General features: G+C 38.8%; 1 protein-coding gene across 4 annotated transcripts in view; it reads right to left on the minus strand.

The window, feature by feature from the left end:
• RAPGEF4 (Rap guanine nucleotide exchange factor 4) overlaps nucleotides 1-10,297 on the minus strand; it is a 152,538-nt gene extending 142,241 nt beyond the window's left edge. For 2 of the 4 annotated variants that reach the window (XM_062604809.1, XM_062604807.1), the window contains exon 1: nucleotides 10,060-10,291. In XM_062604809.1, the coding sequence (XP_062460793.1) occupies nucleotides 10,060-10,124 (65 nt within the window). In that variant the 5' untranslated portion in view covers nucleotides 10,125-10,291. Of the gene's footprint in view, nucleotides 1-10,059 lie in introns of all 4 variants that reach the window. The other 2 variants (XM_062604810.1, XM_062604808.1) reach the window with 2 other exon arrangements.
• Nucleotides 10,298-24,782: the final 14,485 nt, after the last annotated feature.

Below are 24,782 nucleotides of genomic sequence, written 5' to 3' on the forward strand. Positions count from 1 at the left end.
CAGTACTGCAAACCATTTGTTTCAATAGCCTCTCTTCAAAACACAAGGAGTGTAATGTTACTGTGTGCAACTAAATTTCCACAGCCAGCACGAAAACATGAAAGGAGTCTTAACTGTACCCAGGAATAACTATTGTCTCTCAAATGAGACACACAGACAAACATCTAGTGTAAAAATTGGCTGTTTGGTTAAGATCATGAATAAACATCCAAATTAACTAGCATCCACGTTGTTTGACAACACAATGACTTTGGATTTGATCAGAGCTCCTGAGAAAAGTCATCGATGTTTAAGAGTAAGGAATCCACTAACACTAGGTATCCCAAGCTGAGGCACAATTAATCCTTACTAGGACATGGAATTTTGCCTGTGTAAAAACTCCAGATTGCAGCATAAAAGTAATAGTAGTAGCATTCAAACTCATTTCTATTAAGTGCTTATAAAAAGCAAATGGACAGTTTTACTTAGTGAGAGAGCAGAAGAATAATAAAATACCATGACATCAGTTAACTGCTTTTCCACATGCCTGTAAAACTCAGGCAAAGTTTGACCACTTTCTACAAACCACCTTTTAATAAAATTATCATCACTGCAACTCTTAAATTAACATTTTTGAATCTATTTATGCTGCCAAATCTTGGGGTTTATTTCCTAAGTACAACCTGCCTAGCATGGAACACCACCAGTACAGGACAACATAAATTTACTTCATTGCAGCTATCTTACTATATTGCTGTAAACTTGGCTTTTTAAAAGCATAGTTTGGAATAATATTTAAACAACTAATATTATAATATATTCCTTAGATTAATGATTAAACCTATTAATTAGAAAAGTACTACTCATGACAGATGCAGAATTTAATGTCACTGTAGTCACACTAGTAGGAGGCAACGGTATTAATTCAGAAAGGATCCATTCCCCAACACAAGGCAATGTGCTACAGAAGTCAACCCCCAGGAGGTGAATCCCCCTACACCCCTGGAAAGGCTTTTCCAGAGACTGCATCAAAGCATCACTGCTGTTCACTAGACAGCAATCCCACTGAGCATCTGCTAAGCTAGGGCTGATGAGGATGCCCTCCTGTTCTATTTTGTGATGCTGGTGTTGTTACCCTGCTGAAGTGTCCCCTCACTGCTGATGCTGCAGAATTATAACTGGATGTCCATTAGCTAAGATGTTATAAAATGCATTTCCGTGATACTTCAGGTCCCAGTGGATTTTCTGATAAAGCTGTCCTTTCCTAAGTGTACTCCGGTTTCTGAAAGCTCTAGCCCAATATATGGAATAGAACAATAAACGAATCTAAAAACTGTGGAAAATGCTCCTAAATCAATAAAAATTCTTCAGCTTCCAACCGTTTCGTAAAGGCATGAGCTAGAAACAGAAGTATTTTAAGGCAAGACTATCTTTCCTGAACGAAATCTGTGACTATTCAGTGAAGCACCCGCTCCCTAGGCTGCCCCACAAGTAAAACAAATTGTGGAAATGTTACATTTGTCTTCATCTTTTTTACTTAAAAAAAAAACAGCTTCTTACCCCTTTTTCCCAACTTTTCAGCATCTTTGTAGGGTAGCTGCTGCTATATCTCAATTTTCCTTAAGTGTGCAGGGTATAAACCCAGAAAGAGCTTTAGCAGCTACTGTAGTAACTATACTTCGCAAACTGCCCTGGCAACCGTAACTGAGTAGGTATCACGCCATGACCATAGGAAATGTCAGAACCAAACCATAAAGGAGGAACGACTGATATGGAAATTAAAACTCCACAGTTGGTATCTCTTACCATGAAGGATAATGCATGAGTGACACTCCTACACCTTTTCTCCAGTCTTCAATTTGATTGTCCCTAAATTTGTACCTCAAAAAGGCACTGAGCTGGCATCCCATTTCAGTGTTGCTCAACTGAGGTGGGCATTTCCAGTGTTGCAAACCAGAGCTACAAAATAATCAGTAAGAGTTTTTAATTTATTTTCACTACCCTACAAGCCTTTATGCTTTGTTTGACCACTGAGCACTTTATTCAACTCCTTAGTTTTATTACTAATTTACCTCTTCAAAGCATAGTAAGTTTTATCTGGCAGTAATGTTTTCACACAAGACATTACCTATCTCCTCCTTCCACTTTTTCAATACAACATCACAGCATATATATACAAGTGACAGCATCAATGCTAGTTATACATCTCTATTCAATTAGGTCAATAAGGTTTCTTTAAATGATATTTTACCCCTGATTGACTTGGTTGTGAAGATTTTAGGCATGTATTTTAGAGAGATAAAACAATTTTATTGACAATGTCTGCTTTACTATCTGGAAAAGGAGATCATAAAATAAAAATCTGCCAAAAGTGTATATTCAAAAGGCTATTTCATATTTTTAAATACAGACTATTCAAGCTCAAAGTTTAAATACAGACAGAGAATAATTGCTACAATTCCTCACTTACACATTTTGGGCAAGTATTCCTGTTCATGTGTAGCATGTATAGCTTTATAAAAGAAACTATTTTGATGATGTTAAGATTAAATAATTGAATGTTCATTTATGCTATGAAAGACTTGTTAACCTACAAGTAAGAAATAAGTTGGAGGTTTTTGTTTTGTCTTTTATCAAGTTTATCTAACTATAACCTATTACTTTCTCTGCTATATGTCCTTTTTTAGGTTCTTCCTCATAATTGGTTTGACACTTGAAAAAGAAAAAACAGAAGATGCGTAATTTTACCATCTTTGCAAAGATGACTCTAGAATTTTAAAATGTTTATTTCTAGACCATCTGTTAAAAAATCTGAACCCTGCTCTAACTGAATGAAAACACTGAAGTCTATTTCCTTCCCCTGGTCTTTTCAACTCTTTAAAAGGGCAACATTTAATTTCAGACAGCAATGAACAGCCCACAGATGATGGTCAGATATGATGCATTTGTTCCACTGGTGAGGCTGTTTGTAGAAAACACAGCAACATACTATGTAATAGACAAATAAAATTAGCTCATCTCTGGGTTAAAACCAAAACATCTATTCAAAGATGCAAAGGCAAATTCTAAAGTACCAGTAATCACTACCATGGACCATTTGGTGAATTTTAATAGTATTTTAAAGTATATTCTGCTTTGAAACATGAGCAAGGAGAAAACAGCAAGGAATACCATTGAAAACAGATCATTCTTCTATGCTATCTGTACTTTTCCTACTCTTTCCTTACACGCTGAAAAACAAAGCAGGAGGATGAGAAGAATACCAGTATCAAGATACTATTTTCCCTTAGTGAGAGCAGGACCTCTCTCCTCCAGGTTCTTTGACTTTCAATTTCTTTTTGAGAAAGGCAAGTTTAAGACAGGGATACCAGGGGCATATCAAAGCACCTTAGAACTGTGGTAAGAGACTTAAATGCTAAATATAAATGAAGTCACTTTTAATCTGAATGTCCAGATAAGGGATTACTTCCATGGAGACAGAAAGCAAGCAATTCTCCCAAGGGGGAATATGCACTTGTTACAGTAGTATTACCAAATCCATGTTTTCAAAATTCACATTTCAACTTTCCCTTGTCATGGCAAAAGCCTCAACATGAAGCCTTCAAACAATAATCAAATTACAATTATTTTATTTTGATTTCCATTCTGTGAGACTTTGGGATTCCAGTTTTCACATTTCCTCTGACACACAAGAAATAAAATACTATTTAAAGTCTGTTCCCTAAGATTCTTACCCATACAAACCATTCCAGAGTTAATTTAAAAAAAAAAAAAAGCAACACAAGAACAACTGCTGATGCTCAGTTTCCAACCAATTACTACTGTCATCTACACTCAGAACCCCTGCGATAATCTCTCATGTCCTGCTATGCAAGGCACAAGAAATACTGTAAATAATCCTGATCTGCACAGGTACTTACTGACCAGCCAGTTAAATGTAGACCAACTGAGTGACAGCTGCACATATGGAATTTGTAATAACAGTTCTGTCTTCCTCAGTAAGGGCCAAAAGAATGGAAATATGAGGGACTCACTTTTACCTACACACTCACCTCATTATTACTGGACTCAATTATATTTGTGCCTTCAGCTCATTTTGGCCAATGCACTGAAAAATTATTGGAGGGCTAGACAGAGCAATCAAGTGCATTTCATTTCTATACTTACTCTGCTCTACAAATTATGAATCCTTCCACTAAATCAATTTTAGATCTGTATAAACAGTGGAAAGGCAAAAAGGTATTTATTAAGTAATGATATTCATAAAGGTTTATCTCAAGTTTACACTACCTGAACAATACAGCTGTAACAGGAAACAAAACATTAAAAAAATACATTTTTCACCTTCATATGTTCTTTAAAAAGACAAAATACTTCAAGAGAAGAAATAAAATTGCAAGGAAAGTTTTTTCCCTTCATTTATGAAAATTTTTATATATGGTGCATACTTTGCAACCAAGGTGTGACTAAACCTCACTGAATAAACCCTCTAACGTTCATAAACATGAACTGGAGCTCAGGACAGTTAAAATTCCATTTCAGAGAAGCAGATCTGGATGAAATTACATTAACCAGCACTGTAGTTTCATAATAGACATTAAAAGAACTTCAATATGAAGACAGACTCCAAGATACACTGCAAATTAAATTTATAATTGAACAATATGCACAAGTGATTCGAACTCTGGCCACTGGCATTCACCAATACTCTATGCTAAATGTACCTTCACCTAGTTGGGACCTGCATTGTTACAGCTAACGTAAATTTAAAGCTTACAGCAACTGCGAAATAACTTCTACAGTATTACATTGGCATACATTTTGACAACTGTTGAATTCAAAAATGAAGTGGAAAGTGAGTTTAGGAAATGTTCATTAAGGATATTGATAAAGAAAAAGGAGTAGGAAGTGCAGAAAACACTAACAGAACAAAGGAAATATCGCAAGAACGATGAGCTTGTTAAATGCAGCAAACTGTAAGATGCAGATGAAAATAGATGTCACCCTGGGTAAGAAAAATACTTGTATCTATCTGAAAAATATCTGGTGCTCACCTGATTTTGAGGGCATGGTTTCAATCAGGTGGTGTGTTGGGGTTTAATTTCTTTGATGGAACATGAGGTTTTGTAATAAAAGAAACTTATATGCTCAGAATACAGGATTTTAGAGATCAGATCCTAACAACTGAAATAATTGAAATTGCCAGAAATAAGTCAGGCAATGACAGTTTAGACATGTTTCCAGAATTATCTGGTAAAAGAAAACTTAGAGTTGCACAAGTACCACACCAATCATGTAGCCACTCCACAAGACTACCAACTAAATCTGAAATATCATGACCTAATAGGTATATGGCACATGCTAGTTTGCTCTGGTAGGCCCTGACAATGTTTATACACATGCATATTAGGGCAATCACTTTCTTTGCCTCGTAATACCTGTCTATAGAACAAGTGTGTAACTTATTACAACCACATGTAACAAAAGGGAGCAGATACTAGAAATACCTAAGCCCATGAGCAGAGAAAAAAAAAAGCTGCAATTTGTTTTGAATACAGCTCTTGGTCTCACTGTGACTTACTCTAAATTCATACATTCAATAAAATGCACAGACCTACAAGCTTATGGCAAGCTGTATTAACAATTATTTTGGTCTCTCTTAGGAGATACAGAAAGAAAAAGGACTTTTTTAACATTCATTAAAGACTCCACCTTTGCACTGGACTACAAAATGAGCTGCATGATGTGGAAAGACAAATTTGTTATTATTCATCACTCTCAGAAGATTGCACCTTTGCATGAGCACTAGAAAGCATTTAGGCTATGTCTATACTGCTCTGTCTCCAAGTTTCCACACCCACCACAGTGCCTGCTGCTGATACATCCCCACACAGACTTGATACAAGCTACATATAGAAAGAAAACGCCAAGCACAGAGGTCAATAGCAGCTGCAGTGTATGTCCATGATTTTGTACATGAAAATGGTAGTGTTATTTCTATGGATTTGTTATAAGTAAAAAGCAACAGTGGAAATTTAAAATATATATGTCAGTGTTAAGTTTTACCAATTGCATAATAATAGATTTTAAAATTAAATAAAATATCATCATAAAGCAATTGCAAAATATTCACAATATTGCCTGAATGTAAATCTATATCCCATTACCTTTGACATAATTGCAGGTTACAGAAGATGACAGTCTCCATATTTCTTTCACAACAATTATTTCAGAATATCAGTTCCTCATTCTAGCCCATGTATCTGTAGTATATCTGTGAGTATATCTGTATACTCACAAAAGAGCTGTTGACTACTAAGCACATACAGACAACTTACATCTCAAATATATGTTACAATAAACTAAAACCTAATTCAAATATGTTGCTGATACATAGCTTCAGTCTGAATTCACACTCAAATCTATAGGAGCTTGGCTTAGGGTGCAGATCTGAGATGCTATCCTGTATGTGTTATTTTGGTTTTGCTAGATGGAAATGATTCAAGTCGAAAGTCTAACAAGGATGACAAGGATATAAAAACTCAGTACATGCAATATCTCCTCGAAACACCCATTCATATTTAAATAATTTATAAATAGCTGACCAAAGATCACAACATTCTTAGCACAACAGGCTAGCAAAATTACATGCTTTGCTCTGTGATCTGCTCCTTCAGTCAGCTTAGGCACTGATGGTTATTTTAATACAGAGAAAAAGACAAGATCCCAGAGGCAGGTATGAAAGCCTAGGATCTCTGACTGCTGTGAATGCTGTACATCATTAACAAGTTTGTATTTCAATCTAATTAAAACACTTACCTGAGTTTGTAACTGTGATCAGGTTTAGAGAAATAATAGTTACGTAAAAAAAAACTTCATCTACCATTCAGTGAAGATATGTCAACATGGAAATTTTCTGGTTAGTCAGTCTTTGGTGTTAAAGAAACCATGAGAGAATACATTGTTCCTAAGCTAATTATACACACTTGCAGAAATCAGCAACCTTCTTTTAATTCTGTGCAGATCGGACATAGAGAAAAATGCTAAGGTGGTAGGCATGCGCCTGCTCCCTAGGAAATCAGTGGTAAGGCAACTGTTTGCTTCAAAGATAAAAGGCCTGATTTCCCGAAAAGAAAAATTATTTACATCTCCAGGTACAACTGGGATGTATTCACTCTCTGCTGATCCTTTCTCTTGACTGCAAAAATAATACATTCTTGATAAAGCACAGTGCTCTGAAATTTTCTGTTCCTGCTTTTCCTTGCCTTTGCACTGTGACTTTATATATTAATACTGTCTGTGTATTTGAATTCAAGTGCTGATCTTTGGCTTTTGCGGTTAGTAACAACACATGGAAGCTCCGTGGTCAAAGCAGCAGGGGTGGTCCCAGCCCACAGGGCCTACACAGTAACAATGTTTCTCCAGAAATATTTTGGTGGGTCTTCACTTTTATATGTGCTCCTGTTTTGGATGTTGGTAGTTAAAGTTTTATATGTGATGTAGAGAAAAACATGAAGAACATATACAAAATACACAATTTCTGTATATAATGTATTTTATTATTCCCATTGAGAGTTTCATTCTCTTTAAGAATGAAGTTGGATAATCTATATTATATGCAATTTTAATTGTTTTTGTTGAGGCTCACCTAAAATTCTAAAGCATTCCAGTTTTAGAACTGTCTTCCTCCTGAAAATATATTTACTAAAACATGTTAAACCTATATTTATTATTTAATAAACACATGGTATCCTACAGATAACTGACTCATTAAATGATCCTATATTTACAGAATCCACACAATTAGAAAATGCTGTAAGATTTTTAAAGGCCTAAAATATATACAAATTACATAATAATTCAAATGAGTACACTGATAGATCATCTACAGAAAAGAAATACACTCTACAAACACAAGTGTACAAATAAAAAAACGTTTTATCTAATAGTACTTAGATTCCTATAGTACTTTTCCAACATAACTTTAACTGCATGTTTTAAATAGAAAAACAGAACAAAAAGTGTATTTCCTATGATCACAAAACAAAGCATGACAGAGACCAGGAAACAAATTACCACCTCTCATGTCCTGGGTTTGTCCTACATCCAGATTGCCTTCTGGAAAAGGAGGACAATAATACACAATCCTTCAGGACACCTGGAACTGATTCTTTCCACTGAAGAAATTAGTGCTACTAGCACGAAGTAACAAAAGGGGAAGGAAAAGTTTCATCTTAGTAGCTGTAATGAAATTCCCATTATAAAAATGGTCATCAAAATAATTTCATGCAAACATAATGGCAGAGAGATTTCTAAATTAAATGCCTCACATGTGTTTCCCAAAATCATCATTAACCCCCCAAGACTATGTACCTCACTAAGCAGGAACCTCTGAATTTTAGTTTACAATTCAGATCTCACAATGTATTGCATTTAAGAAACCTGAGAAATGACAGGATCATCTATCTAAAAATACCAGGGCTCACGCTCTGCTTCTTCACACCTGCCAAATATCAATTTACAGAGCAGAGAATCAGGCCCCCTGCTTTACTTCAGTTTTTATATGGCTATGTTACCATCACCAGTTGTCTGCATTTACATTTAGAAAACTTTCAACATTTTATACATATTATTTAACCTCTAAAAGGTTAGCCTACTTTTATTTTGTCCTATGTTACAGTGATGCTGTGATCAGCATCTAGATCAGTATCTAAACCAAAAGTCCCATTAACTTCTTACAGCTTGCTGCATGGACTAAGGAAAAACTAATTAGAGGTGCAGCCCTGCAACACTAGGAGGTTACCTGGAAATGGGAGAAATTATGAGAAGAGGATGGTTCCTTCTGTGTACACAAAGACACCTACTCATGGTGAAGCCCCAAATGGCACCGTCAAACGCTGGTTAATGCTCCTCAGTAAACTTCTCTACATCACGTAAGTGAATTCCCTCCAATAACTTTATTTGACTTGTATAGCATATTTATGATCTAAATTTCTGTCAACTATTTTCCGAGATTACAGGAGACACAATGAGCGCTCAGAAACCAAATCACTTCTGAACTAACACAGTAAGCGTTGAATGGAGGAATACCGCAAAGGACTTTCAAACCACCCACCGTGTAACTCGACACTGCGAGACTTTTTGCTGCAACACCCGGGGAAATAACTCCAAATTTAAATATGTATGTACATATATATATATATATATGATCTGCCTGTATTTTTAGAAGTAAGCACACGTTAGCCAGCCCTAACTCACACCCACACGGTGCTTGGCGCCCAACTCCGCCTGACCCGCAGCAAACGCTGCCGCCAGCCCGGGGGGACAGCCGCAGGCCCCCAGGACACCACTGAGGGGAGCCTGCGGCCGCCTTTCAGAGCGGATATTTGTGTTTATGTCCGCCTCCGGCTAACAGTCCTGCAACCTGCTTGCGCCACGGAGCGCTCTGAGGCGAGGGTCTGCCTTTTCCCGCCCGACCTGTGAGGCGGCTGGGCTGGGAGATGTGAGGCGGGGGGACAGGGGGCGGTGCGCTGAGGTGAGGAGAGGCAAGGCGAGGCCAGAGCCGGTGTGCTGCGTTGAGGGGCTGTGAGGCGAGGCGGTATGAGGCCAGAGCCGGTGTGCTGAGGTGAGGGGCTGTGAGACGAGGAGGAGAGCGAGCTGGGGCACGAACGCGGCGGGAAGCGGGTCTGCCATGGCCGCACAGCGGGTTCCCGGCCGCGGTCCCTGGGCCGCAGCGCCCTCTCCCCGCCCTGGAGCTCCCCCTCCTCCACCACGTGCACATTTTCCGGGCAGCAGAGCCCGGCGGTGAGCAGTTATCCCAGTGGGGACTGCGCGTCCACGGAGCAGAGAGAGCCCTCATCTTGCCCGCTTGCCCCTGCTCTGCTTCCTGCGGGCATTTTGCTTCCCACCTGCACCCTCCTTATGTAAGGCAGGATCTGATGCGGAGCGGCTGTCAGCGCGCGCACACACACACGTATACATACATACATACATACATATATGCGCGCACGTACGCATGCATGGGGCAGGTTGCATGCACACACCATCCCACCGCAGCAGCTCCCGTGAAGGTGCCGATACCTTTTATCCAGGCAAGCGATCCACTCGCCGGAGGATGAGGAATGGGAGGTGTGAGCGGCGACCATGTTGGACAGGGATCAGGTCGCCGCGCACCCGTCTGGCGGCGCCTCCCGCCGGTCGGTCGGCCCGTCCTCCCTCGCTCCCTCCGCGCACGGCGCGATGGGCTCGCCCAGGCCCCCGCGGACGCCCGCCCTGCCCGCTGTGGGGCCGCCTCCCCGCCGCCAGCCTCGGCCCGCGGCGGGGCTGTGAGCGGGCGCCGCCTCGGCCTCCCGAGGCACCCGCAGCCGGCAGGTAGCGACCGGGGAGGGGGATGAAAGGAGTTACTCCCTTCCTGGAAGGTGGAGTCGTCCCCCTCGGGCTTTCGTGAGCTCCTCAGTGCGCACACTTGAGCCCAGCTTAGTGGTCCTCTCTGCCCTTGCTACACCAGAGATGTCCTTGACTGGGTTTGGGGGGTGGAGGAAATGCACGCTTTTTAATTATAATAAGCAGCTCGGGAGTATTTTAGGAGCTCCCCGGAGCCCTGTGTGACATCCCCTGGTAGTAAGCCCACAGCAGCTGAGTAGAAGGAAGGTGAAGTCCACATTTCAGGGACTGCTGTCCATCCTGTCATCTCGCGTAAAACTGTGTCCTAAAGACTCTGGTTTATTGTAGGTGAAAAATGAGCTGTGTATTACAACCTCTGAATAGGATTTAACAACTGGAAGGAACTCAACACAGTACAAAAAAGGTGAGTCTCGTATACGATGAAACTGTCCACACCCTTCTGTTGTGATAGCATGGCCTTCAAGATGCAGGTTTTTTAAGTGTGATAATGCATATGTGATTTAAAAAGTGATGAGCAGAGGAAGGAATGCAGAGCAGCAGGTCTCCCTGTCTCCCTGTTTTGCAAAGTTCTAAGTGAAATATTTTCTACAAAATATTTCAGGGTCTAGATCATATCTTCCCAAGTAATCTGTGTATAACTATAAGCTTCAGCTTGCAGCCAACACAACCTGCCTTGAGTAGCGTGGGAGAAAGGTAGGAAGCTCCACAAATCCCAGCAGGATGTTTGGGGTTACCTGTAGATAGTAAAGTGAAGCTGTGCCTTCCTTTAGGCTTGTAACTTCTGTCTGCTTTACAGTGTGGACACAAAGTATTAATTGAAATGTTGATAGTCTGCTAGTACCTTTTACAGTGCTCTATGGGCTATTTTTTCTGCCCTCTGTTCTAGTCTCTTGCTGTACCAAGTGTAATTTTCTTACATTTCATATTTCAGATCTAGCTTTTAACAGCCTCAATGCTGCCACAGCTTCTTCAGCAATTTAACAGAAATAAATGTTAACATCAGGACACTGACCAATCTGTTGAAAAATCTAAGGAATTGTATCTAAAAAAAATCCCTTTTGCTAACAGAATACAGCTAAGAAATTGGCATAGCAGAGGAGAATGCCACAAAAGACAATACTTTCATTTTGCCTTAAAAAAATTAAAATGCATGCCAGCAGAATAGCATAGGCTGCCAGTCAGTGCAATCAAAGCTGCAGCTCTTCCTTTGCAATAGCCGGGGGGGGGGGAGGAGAAATTCTTGCATCTAAGCAATCAATTTACTTAAGGAAAATCAATGCTATTAATTCCTCAGTATGTGAGTGTTTGGGAGCCAACAGAACAAGAGCTTCAAATGTAAGAAACACTAAATTCTCAAATTAATGATTTATAGCCTGTTATGTACATTATAGATGAATCAATAAAGCTCACTGATTTTGTACTTCCATTAAAAAACATTCATTGCATTATTCCACATAATTATAGTTTCCCTCCAGAGCAATCACACAAGGCAGTCCTTACTGCCCTTTTCCTCGCAACCCAGTTTAAGCTGCAGTAGATGCTCCTCTGTCTTAACTGGCGTCGGGTCTAAGAAGGAGCCAGAAATCACTCTTAGCTGTAGGCCTTTATCTTTTCTCACGGGCTGTTTCGCTGACACGAACAGCATTACACATACCAGTACCAGCAGTTTTGTACATAGCAACAGTGTAGCTCAGTCAGCAAAACCGCAATGGCAACTGTTTAGTGTTCACTCAAGCTACCCCTTGTCAAGTTCTCTCCCAGCCGTATAATGTTTAATGACCCAACCACTAGAGGACAGGCTAGGCCTCCATAAAAGGTAGCAAGCAGGAATATTTCCTTGATAAAGTGAACAGCTAGGACAAAATAGCCTGAGTCTGAACGAACAAGACCTTTGGAATGCTCTCCTGGGATGCAACTTGTGAAAACCTTTTGTCTGTGCTCATGAACCTACCCTTGACCAAGCAACCTACCTGCCTTGGGACAGTCCTCTGCAGTTACCGATGCTATTGATTCTCAAAAATGCAAGGCCTATAGGCACAAAGGGGAGGTTGCTCCATTGCCTGGCTGTGGGCAGATATCACATGTACCTTTTTGTGGAGTAACCATTAAACGAGAGTTTAACACCTTGTGGACTGTGCAAGCTAGACAGGCCCAGAGTGGGCTAGGAACCCAGGGTATATCCATACTTCATTCAGAAGTGTCTCAATTAGAGAGCAGTTAGAGCAAGACAGACGAAATATACCTCTGGCAGTTGGACTATGAGCAGTCATGTAGCTTTCTGATTAAGACGTGTGAAACTTCTCAGTGAAATTTAGCAGCAGGGAATAATATGTGATTGGTTCAGATATCAGCCTGTGTCAACAAAGGGTCTCCAAACTGCACAGAAATGTCAGGAGCTCCTGGCTACTGAAATCAGTAATCCTGGACTCCAGGTCAGCGCATGTTCTCCTGAGATAAAATGTACCAAATGAGCAGTATGTATCTCACATGACAACAAGTTAAATAGAATTCAGATTATCCTGTGACTCTTGAGGATTTTGACCATAACAAGTGTAGGAAACATCATTTGGGACTACTGGCCTTGTGTTAATGGGGTCAAGTGCTCATTCACCTGTGAGTAAGAGCATGCGCTAGAAGGAAAATGCTGAAGCACACTTCATTAGTGTAGGGACCATATCTCCTACTGGTGCCTCATAGTGCCCATTCTTCATTACTTTTCTAAGCTATGCACTGGTATGAAAAAGAGAAGACCCAAAAGATATTTGAGGCCCAGGACTGTAAATGGCCAAAAATCCACTTACGCTTAGTCTCACCTATATCTACATATGTCTTCTATTATACCTTTTATGAAATTTCACCTGAGGAAAAAATAAAGGATTATGCATCATTAAAATGACCAGTGGTGTGAAAATATCCTTTTCAGAAACAGATCCTTCTTTTTCAGCATTTGTGGAACTCCACAATAATGTTTCAGGTTTAATCTATCCCTGTTGAACAGAAGGCTAATGGGACTTTTTAGAATCTGATTTGTGAGACTTGATTATGCAGCCAAAAATTTGGAATGGCAGCTGCTTTCAAAGGAGATTGCTGCTGGGAAATGGAGGTTTGCCAGCTGAGGTATGTGAAATATCAACTAGCCTTTTAACTTTCCACAGTTTACAAAGGAGTGACAGGGCCACGCAGAAGCCATTAAGCCACAAAACCCGAGAAATCAGCCAAAGAGCTCTTGCTAAAATCTTCCTGGAAAATAATTTCCCCTCAGAAAGGAGCCTGCTGTGAAAAACTTGATCCAAAAGACTAAATGACAGTTGTTAAAGCTTAAAAAAATTACTAACTCTATTAATTAAGGTGTGCATTACACAGTAATAGGGTACAAAAGAGGCTCCTGTGGAAACCTCTTTATACTACTAGTTATATCAAGGACTTTTAGAAGTTTCAAGCAACTACAAAATACTGTTAAAACAAACAGCAGTAGGGGCTGCCCTATTTTCTAAAGCAGTTTTGGATACTATGTATAATACTCCATGCTAACGAGGTTACAGTTATGATATAGTGAGGAATTAGTGGACACAGAATATGTAACCTGCCTATTGGCATCATAAAACAATTTAATTTCAAAGCAAACTCACACAAAACCCCAGAAGCTCAGTCCTCAGTTCTGGCCATCTTTGTTCAAAAGAGTACCTAGGGGAAACAGCTGGCTTACCAGCCATCAATGTACTCTGCTGATTCCTGTGTCTGTTGAAGTATTGCTCAGCCTCAGAATTCTTCTAATTCAGACTGACTGTACAGAATCTAATTGATAGCACAAGGCATTGACTGCAATCCTAAAATACAACTGGGAGACAAGGTAAGATAAGGCCAGCTCCAGCAGCTTTAAAACAGTTAAGTTTTGCTTTCTTAAGAGGAATCTCAAGTTTGTCACTTAAGCTGATTATAAGCATGTTTTGTGTTGCTATATGGAACCCAAATTAATCAGCATAAGTCCAGAATGAGGGCATAAATTCTACCTCAAACAATAGTTTAAACTAATGTATCACTCAGAAGTGCTGGAAGTAAGATTGACACTGACAGAACTATGATGCATGCTTAGAATCCAGCAGTGTCATATTCAGTGTGGTTAAGATTGTAGGAACCAAAACGTATATTCAGTTGTACATACACAACACCTACTGACTTCAAAGGATTAATCAGCATATAGTGGAATAAAGACAGAGAAACCTGCATATGAGTTCTTTCAGGATTTGTATACTGTGGGGGCTGCAAAAGATATGATGATGTACAAACTTAAAACCAAAGACTGTCCTGTAAAGCCTATAAGTAATATTGATTCTCCTTTCCAGTGCTAATCCTTAAACCCAGCATATAAAGAAAGAGTAAAGGGGTTTTTAGAACAAGTAAGGACTTCCTTCCCAAATTAACTTTTCTGCATCATTCCATGTTCTCTTTCTTGCTCCTGTTCTCACTGATTCAGGACAACTCCCCAGTTCCCTTCAGAGCACCTTCTTCAGAAATTCCCTGACAGCACAAGCCTTTCCGCCTCCATCATTCAGAAAACACTTCCAATGATAGCTCTATCAAGCACTATTCCTGAAAAGATCTCAGTGTTGCCAACAACAAAATAGATACAGATAAACTTGTAAGAAACAGATGTACGGGAAATAAAACATATGGTGTCCAATATGGAAAGAGTAGCATGAGCACAGGTGTAAGGTGGAGAAAACACCACTGAGGTATGTTCATGTGAATCAATAAAGTTAAGATTCTGGGCTCTTTAAAATTAGTTGGCAGTTTGCTGTTATGTTCAGCAGGAACAGAACTATTTCCTAAATTCCTGAAAGCAAGAGCAGTAATTGGACTTACAGCATATGTCCAATTTTGTATATATCTTACTAGTTACGCATATTTTCTAAACAACAAAGAACTGCTTATTCATTACATATAGTGCTGTATTCTGCATCATTTGACCTATCCTTATTTGACATTGTCCTTCCTAATGAATGTAAAATAAAAGCACTGTCCATATCATAGCAAGAGCCAGCACAAGGAGGGATGTATTAGTTTATACTTCTTGAAACAAAATACTCTCAAATTCATAGCATGAATTACAATGATTCTGCAATACCATTTCTCGTTAAGAAAACATAATGCAGCAATCACCTTCTGTATTATTCGTTGGCACAGGTTTAACATCATATTACATAGAAGCACTATAAACATTTTTCTGGTTTATGGCAATATCAAAGCCTTTCTATCGAGTTGCATTTTGAACATATGGTCATTTGATTTGCACACCTGAAATCTGAGCCCATATCCTGAGATTAATTCTAAAAAGACTCAGATAAATATGCTCCAAATTATTAATGTTGACAACATTATGGGTATGCATAGGTGTAATATTTTTACTTTAACTGCTTGATTTTGAATAGGGTTTCCTCCATAAGATTTTTGTCAAATTCTTCCAGTCTTACAAAACTAGATGATGAGGGGAAGGTATAAATGGAGCTATTATGTTTAGTCCACTTTCACAGTTATGTCAAGACCTGGGTATCTGGACTGGGAACAGAATGCTGAATCTCAGAATCCTATATTGCAGGGGAAATAAAGTCTATGGAAATAAACAGTAAATTCTTAGTCACAAGAGTATTGCAAAGATTAATTAACTGATGATGTATAGTTCTTTGAAGATGCAATGCTTTACATAAATGTTCTTTTAATTTATTAGTGGCTAGATCTACAAACACAACAACATACAGGGTTTAAACATAACTTTGTATGTGCAACTCAGAACAACATAAGGATTTTCAAGATTATAAACACCAGGAAAATTCTTTGCAGTTGCTAAAGATACAAGGCAGGCTGGGACTCAGACCTTACTATGTACATTTCCTGTAAAACTTTCAGGAGGCAGTAGAACTTAATGCCACTCTTAGACCCATGCAGCCTGCCATCATGCTCCGTGCTATGTGAATACAGGGCAGATGCATCAGTGCTTCTTAACAGACCCAAATCAAACTGATTAGTTGGGCTGAATCACAGATGCGGTCAAGAGTCTGGCTTCATACCTAGTCATAGGAATAGGGTTCATGGAGTGACAGACTGGCTTTCCAGGTCCTGACAGGGGCCTGAGAGATACATTATTTCAGCTCCTCATGGCCTGAAAGCAGTTGTGCTGCCTCTGGGCCTGATGTGGCCATACAGGTATTGATTTGTAACACAACAGCATGTGCTTAGAAACTCCAGTGTATCTTACCCACCCTGCGCTGCCTCTGCAACATACTTAGCTTACCACGGCTAATAGAATTAATCATTGTATTGTAATTATTCATTCTTTCTTTCATGCAAGGTACAAAAGCAAATGTAAGTTCTTATTGTCTATATGTGTAATTCCTTACTCCTTTATCCTTCCTTGCCAGTTTTTCTGTATTTCAACAATTATAAATTCCCATCAAAGGCTGAAAGGAAAGGTGGTTTTGCTTAGCTGCATATACAGATGAACATATTTTTAACTTTTGGGGCCAAGTTTTATTTTTACAGCTCAGTGTCAGCTCTCTCCACTACGTACAGATGGATGTACAGAAAGAGCATGAGTTTGTGGTCTGCCCCTACATTTGCTACAGCTTCCATTGGAGCCATTAGTCTATCATAATTTGTTAATATGAAATAACTAGTTTTTATCATTTTACTGGATGGAGTCTGAGGGAAAGCCTGGGAATTCCTAGCAGCAGGGTACCCATTAAACATCCTTGTGGTCACTATGTCCCCATAGATGACAGCTCAACAAGAAAATCTGTAATGCGTAGAAGGTAAATCTCCTTAGGTCCCTTATTTTCATATTGATTTTTCCAGGTTAAATTAAAATAGATTTCAGTTTTAACATAACTTCATCGCTATAGGAGATTTTTTTTTCCTAAACTCTGTTCCCCATTTCTCTTAGCAATCAGTTTCAGAAATCAAATATATCTATAATTATCTTCTCAGTTGTGTTTTTTGTATTGATGCATAGGTACTTAAAAAACAAAGCTTTTGTCTTGCCCAAGAGACATGTAGTATCAAATCAGTTGACTGCAGTCCCTCTGAGCTCCTTCATGATAATTCATGAAACAACCTCTTAGCATTAGAGTTTTATTTATGTACCACACCTCTCCTTAGAATTAAGAGGTTTTCAAGGGAAAAAGGGACATGGTACTTAGATTCCTGGCAAATAAATTTCTTGTCCTGTGGTTCACAGGTAATTTCAATAGCCTTCCCTTGCTAGCGCCCAGTGCCTGTTGTTTTTAAATAGAAGTGAGCAACATTAGCTGTCCCACTGATTCCTTGTTTGTAAAATTGAGTTCTGTAAAATGTTGTCCATATCACAAACCAAACACTCCTAAAAAGCTTTGTCAAAGCTCTTTCACATATGACATCAGGTTTATATAGTAAGTCATTGAGCAGCTACATATACATTCAGTGCAGCTATTCTGTTCTTCACAGTACACTAAACAAGTTAATTCTTTCTGCAAAGTTTGGTTCACAGGATTACAGACTTATTTTTTCTGGGAGCCTGCTGGGGGCACCAACACACACCCATAAAAATCAAATCATGGAATTAAGCGAATCCATCAAGATAGAAAAAAATGACTCATCTATTTATGCAGTAAAAATGATACAGTACATCTCAGATTATACATAATGTTTATGGTCTTCTTTTCAATAGCTTTGAAAATACACCTTGCAATAAGTTTGCTTGCAGGTTTACATATGCAAATAATTCAAATCAAATGGTTAAAGAGTGAGCTGAATACAGCACAGGCAGCCCTAGTAATGTATTCTGGATGGGAATAAAAAGCGAACCAGTCAGTAAGTGGGAAAGGAATCTGCCATGGCTGTGGGCTGTATCCTGGCTGGTACAGGCTGTTGGTTAAAAACCAGGTTGTTGAGTTGTGTAACAGGAAACCCAGCTATAGCAGCCTTGTAGTTAAACTGCAGTCGTGAGGTGCTACCTCGTGTGTAAAAAAAACCAAGAGGAGACCTGAATGATTAGAAATATGTTAATGGCAAAACAGTAGCATAAAACCAATAAATACCTAGTTTGAAGTATTGAGGGTTTTTCACATGTAAGTGTTATTGTTTCTAAAGAAAAGTTATACAAATCTGAAAGCTTTAAGCAAAGACTGTACAACATACAGCAAATCTTTACAGAGATGCCCTGTTGTCTTCAGTGTTCTCTGATTTTCCTGATGGAAGAAAGAGCCTGCATTTCAAATTCTTCCTTGTCCCCTGAAATTAGCAACGTTCATGCCTGACAGCAGCTCTTAAATTATCTTGATGTGCCCATTCTTCTAATGCTTCTTTCATAGTGGAAACATGGGAAGAGTAGATAAATAAAAGCTAAGAGAAAAAACAAATAAGAGGGCCCCACAAAAGGAGAGCAAGAGGTGAGCATCAGACTGGAAAGAAAAGAGATTGCTGGGTCAGAAGTTCATTGATTCCAAATTTGTACAGGATCTAAATTTCTCAAGGACAGTGGAGAAAAATCTCATTTAGAAAATTCCATGCAGATAAAGCAAAAATAATGTTACTACAGGGGAAGTAACAGGAGACAAAAGACCTCTTTGGCACTAAGCAGAAGTTGGGTTTCTAAACGCAGCCAAGAAATGCAGCGAGGAAGTACCTCCTCATTGACCTAAGGGCTCATCAATATCTAGTATTTGGAAGCATTCCTGAAAAAGTAAAGAGAAGTGACAAAATACTGCACAACTGCTGGCAGCTTGTATTAGCATCCCATAGCCACAACTTGTTCCTGACAAGGCAGGGCTTCATTCCATATTACCATTTTTTGACATTTTGATTTCTGTGTTTGTGTTCTAGTCAATCTAACCTGTTCCATTATACAGTCACCTTTACAATAATTATTTTTTCTAGCATTAAAGTGAAATTTCCTACACTTCAGATTGTGCCTTTTGTCTCTATTTCTGTGTCTGGACGTCCCTGAGGGAAGTCTGGCTTTGTCTTTTGTATTCCACCCCATCAAGTATTTATAAATATTGATAAGATTCCCTCTGAGTCTTCTCTTCCCCAGGCTAAGCAGTCCCATCTCTCTCAGTCTATCCCTGTATGTCAGATGCTCTAGTCCCTTAATCATCTTTATTGCCCTTTCTGAGCTCTTCTTTGTAAGTCAATGTTTTGTACTGGGAGCCCAGAACTGGACACAGCACTCCAGATGCAGCCTCATCAGTGCCAGGTGGAGAGAATAATCACATCTCTTGACATGCTGGCCATACTCTCCCTAATATAGCCCAGAACGCTGTTGGCTTTCTGTGCTACAAAGGTGCTTTGTTGGCTCATGTTCAAATAAAATGAGATAAAACAGATATGGGAAATAGATCTTTCATTATTCCAAGCCTGGATCTTGAAAGGCATTGTAGTTCACCAGTCAGGGCCTGCACACTCAGCTCCCTGTGGAAAGGCAATATTCCACGAGTTCGCTTCCAATGACTGTTCCTAGAAAGTTTAAACTTCATTGTACAGTTGTTGAAGTATTCCAGCCATGGGAGGCTGAAAATGAAGCAAGACTTGAGGGAGCATTCTGGGACCTCACCTGCCAGACTTCTCATGGATAGTACTGCCAGAGCTACCATTGGTCATGCTGGTGACAAGATGAACCTACTGGGTACCTCAGAGGGCTAGGGTGGAAGAGGATCCTTGGTGACAGTTCACTCCAGGATTTCCCATGATTCTTTTACTTCACAGCAGGAGGTACAGGCTAGATCTCAGTACCACCCAGCAATATTGCCCTCAGACAACCATCTTGGCTTGCTTCCAGCTCACACTGGATATTCAGAATACCCAGCAGCCCTCATGTTTTCATAGTCCCCAGGGATGGTTATGTGGCACAGCCCCAGCATGAGGGCTAAGACTGGTCAATTTATTAGCCATGTGCTGATCAGAAACCATTGTCACCCCTAGACATTTTTTAGAAGCACATGTGCCCATCCTTCTCCTTTACCTCCTTCACAGAGCTCTCAAGAGAGAAGTTCATAAAAATACCTGTGTTTCTCTCCTGAGTCATTTAGGCCCTCAAAATGGCATTAATTTGTTAGCCCACCTTTACCAAAACAGTTTCTAAACAATGTAATTAAAAGGTTTGGGGAATTTTGTTTGTTTGTGCCTTTTACACAACCTAATACATTTTCTAGGGTAAAATCAGATTAGGGATACAATACTATACATTTCTTTCTGTTGCAGCATGATACCAAGAAAGCTTAAAAAAAAGCAAAGTGCTGATTCACTGCTATTGTTGATCTTTTTCAGGCTTACTCATGTAAAAGATTTTAGGGCTGTATAGTGTAATACGCATACGTTGCCTCTGATCAACCCACCTCATTTCACTTTAACTGATTAGCTCTAGGCTTCCTACTCTCTGGAAGAGATGAGGTTACAGTATCCTTCTATTGAGAATATATTACACAAATACACCAAAATGCTTCAGATAATATATGCTAGCAGACAAACCAGGGAAATATGCAAATTTTACAACTTTTGGTTTTTAAAGACATTTTTTTGTTTTGCCCTCAATAACCCAAGAAATATGTCATCTTATTATAATTGGGTAAAACATTTAAATATTTGAAACTAACATGGGGCTTCTTTCCTTCTGGGGAAGAAGACAAAGAGGATAACATTCCACTGTCCAATTACAGCTATACATGTATTGAAGTAAAAATATTTAAACAGATGTTATAAAAGACTCCATTTCCATTGTACAGCAGAAGCACATCTGCTGTACTTTAAATACTTCTTATCCATGCCAAAGGAATACTATGAAGAGAAAATGCATTTTTATGTGCTTTTCCTTTGAGTTTACCCTATGTGAATACAAAAAGAGTCTTTTCAGTAGGAAAAAAGGCACTGATTGTGATCACTTGACATTTTGTGTTTGCCCTACAGCTGTCATTTGTGAGTAGTATGGAAATAAGTCCTGGGTCTTGATTGCTGGCCTGATCTTTTAAAAACCTTGAATATTGCTAAAATAGTATTGGGCAGGAAGGAAAGGAGGGACAGCATGGTGTGAGATCAAACTAAAATAAAAGTGGCACAGCACTACACACACTTCCTACCAAATCATTTTCAGGCTTTAGCTTGCTGGTATTGTTCTTTACAAAGAAAATATTTGATGTCACAATATTATTTCTGGTGATGAAGTGCACCTGCACTGATGTTATGACACAGCCTTTTTTGGGGTACATGCTTGAGTTTTAGTGTTAATTCTTCAAGCACATAGGAGTTACAATCTTAGGCAGCAGTGGAGTGGTGACTTTTGAGTAGTAAACTTTATTACTTATAAGGTAAGGCTCTTAAGTTTGCACACTGGTGATAACACAGTTATATTTAGCGGAGATACTTAGTGGGAAGCATCCACCTCTATTGATTATGTACTTTACTAATGCAATAGCCTCAGTATTAAAAAGCACTCCAGTGGGCCATCAGCCTTCACTTCCAGAGCTACTTATGTTCACAAACCTGTTACATGCTCCTAGCTGACATGGGTACCCATTTTTCATTTTGAATATGTAAGTTTATTCATAAGATATTATTTAATAGCTGGATGGGGCACAGGAAGAAGAAAACCTTGAAAGCTTTTGTTTTATACAAATCCTTCTGGGAAGCAAGTGCGCAGCAGCAATCTGACAAGGGATCCACACCAAGCTAGCAGCACTGCTTCCATATTGTGCCAAGAGCCCAAGAAAAAGCACTCAGGGACACACAGGTTTTGCCATTAAGCCAAGTAAGATTAGAATAGGAGTGGAGTATAAATGTTACGCCCATGGCAATTATGCAGAAGTGGCTTTGTAGATGCTATAGACCCTGATCACAGGACACAGACAATGCTGCTCATCACTGTCTTGCTTGGGATTTTGGAGAATGTGGAACGGAATCTGTAATCCATCACCCCAAGGCTGCTGTGTACAAGAAATACAAACACATTCACTTTGTAGGTACAAAAATTACCAGTGTTTTGGTACTATTAACAAGCACTCAGAGGATTAACATGCTTGATATAAATTGTATGTACTGTTGCATGGTGCTTTTGCACTTGCAACAGTTACAATAGGAAATCAGATTAACTAATACTATGTTCTACAATTTCAATTTTTTCAAAAGCACAGTTTATGAAAATTATGCTCATTTTCTGGTAGAATACTTAATGCCATAACAGACACTTCAATTATAAGACACTGTACAAGAAGGATTTGAAAGTAATGTATTTGTGCTTCACTTGTCTTCATTGGTAGTGCAAGAAGCTTATGAGATTTGTATCACTTCTGATAATGCTTTCCTTCTGCTTTCTATGAATTTTTACTCTGTCTTGGTTTCGAAATTTTAACTATTGTTCTTTGGTTTGGGCATTTTAATTTTTCTAATTTTAGTTTTAACTGAAACCACTTATCTCCTTATGGTGCACAACGTAGGATTTGTGTACAATCTTAACAACAGCGTTTTAGATTTCTTGTTACTTAAAAAGAACAAAAAAGGAACTGACTGTGAATTAGTTTAGAAGTGTGGCCAAGTGACCTTATCAGCCAGATGACCTTAGTGGTACTTTGTAGAAAAATCATTATGAAGATGATGATGATATTTATCATTATTATCAATGGTTTTGCTGTTTAATATTCCACTGCAAGAAACAGAACTTTCTCCCTGTTCCTACCACTGCAAAGTGAATATCTGCTACCTTCTTCAACATTACCATAAAAACAATTTGCAAAGTGAATTGCATTCACTAGTATGCATGGTCCATGCTTTTATTCTTTACTCTATGAATATAATTAAATTTAGCTTTCCAGACAGCAGACAGAGGAACTTTTAAGTGAATTGCTCAGCTGTGTATCAAACCAGAAATGAAAAGACCATCTGACTGAGAAATGTGTTGAGAAGCTAATGCTGAGAATTCCAGAAATCCTCTTCAAAACAAAGTATCTGAAAATAAATTTCTACATTTATGAAACAAGGTTTGTTCAATTCCTGATAAAAAGAACAAGTCTTCTTAGACTGAAAAAGTTAGATAAAGCTAAATCAGACTTTGTTTGAGGACAGATACACCTATCAGATCGCAAGTTGCTGGACAATAGCTTGCTGGAGGTAAAGAGGGCTCTGGCTGTCACTGGGAATGCTCTGACTTGATAATCATCCTAAAAAAACCCAACCTTCTGTCCTGCCTCCAAAAGCAGGATTAGAAAGCCTTTCAGCAGGAGACTACACTTTTGCAAATAATGTGGAAACAAGGAAAAAGAATATAGAAAAATACAGAACTAGGAAATAATTGTCTGGTTTAAATATATGGGGCTATGGAAGCATATTCCTAAGTTATTCTAAGACAAATACGGGCTTTACTTTTCATTCTAGCTGTTAAGAGGATCAACAAATAATCCTCCAAAGAGGATCTACAAATGATTTTAAAAATCAGACAGAAACTAATTAACATTTTATGTTCATTTCGGAAAATTTTTACACATTTGTAGCAATTAGAGCATTTGAGAATTCCCTGGATTTCAGTTGAATAGGGAGAGTCAAGTATCCATACGCTGGTCTGTGTGTGATCAGGGAGGTTATTCCTATCTTTTTGTAACTTCTTTTCAAGTTTTTGTTGTCATATCACTATAAAGGTGATGGTTTAAAAAGTAACAACAAATCTCAGACACTATTGTACAGTTTATTAGAGCCAAACCTGAAAGGTACTACAGTTAGTAAACCTACTTTTTGTCAGTGATTGTAAGCATTGTAGAAATTGATGTTATTTAATTTCACAAATAAATCATTTTTCACCAAAAAAAAAGCAGTGATCTCAGCCAAAAAGAACCCATCCTGTAAAGATGATACATAATGATTAGTATTTCCCTGGTCAGTAGTCTGAAAGAAGCCAACAAGATGCACAAAAGTGACAACTGTCATACTAAGAAATGACAAAACAGTTGAATGAAATTTGGATGACACAATCACAGTGAATTGTTACTAGTATTTCCTATCTAACATATTGATCCTGTAGTATTTTTCTTTTTAAAACTACCTAAGTATTCAGGATAATGAAAGAAACATTATATTGATATTTCAGGGAAAAAATGTCAATAAGATTTCAGGCAACCTCTAGTGTAGATATAACCACATGGCTTCAGGAGTACTGACAGTGGCTTGGGATGACTTATCTTGTGTAAGGAGGAATTGGTGGTATTTCTCATTCATTTTTTTTTTAATGTATCTGTCAGAATGTTTCCCCACACTAAATACCAACTGAAGGATCATACCAGATTTTGCTGCAGCCCTATCAGCCACTGATAAATATGCTGTAACCTATAGTACCTGTTCATTCTTCTCTAGTTTTATAAAAGTTGCAGTTTCTGAGTTTTCCCTGATAGATA

The sequence above is a fragment of the Pezoporus occidentalis genome, unplaced genomic scaffold, assembly GCF_034315485.1.
Source record: "Pezoporus occidentalis ecotype Australia unplaced genomic scaffold, CSIRO_AGI_Poc_V1 ctg88, whole genome shotgun sequence".
Classification (NCBI taxonomy): Eukaryota; Metazoa; Chordata; class Aves; order Psittaciformes; family Psittacidae; genus Pezoporus; species Pezoporus occidentalis.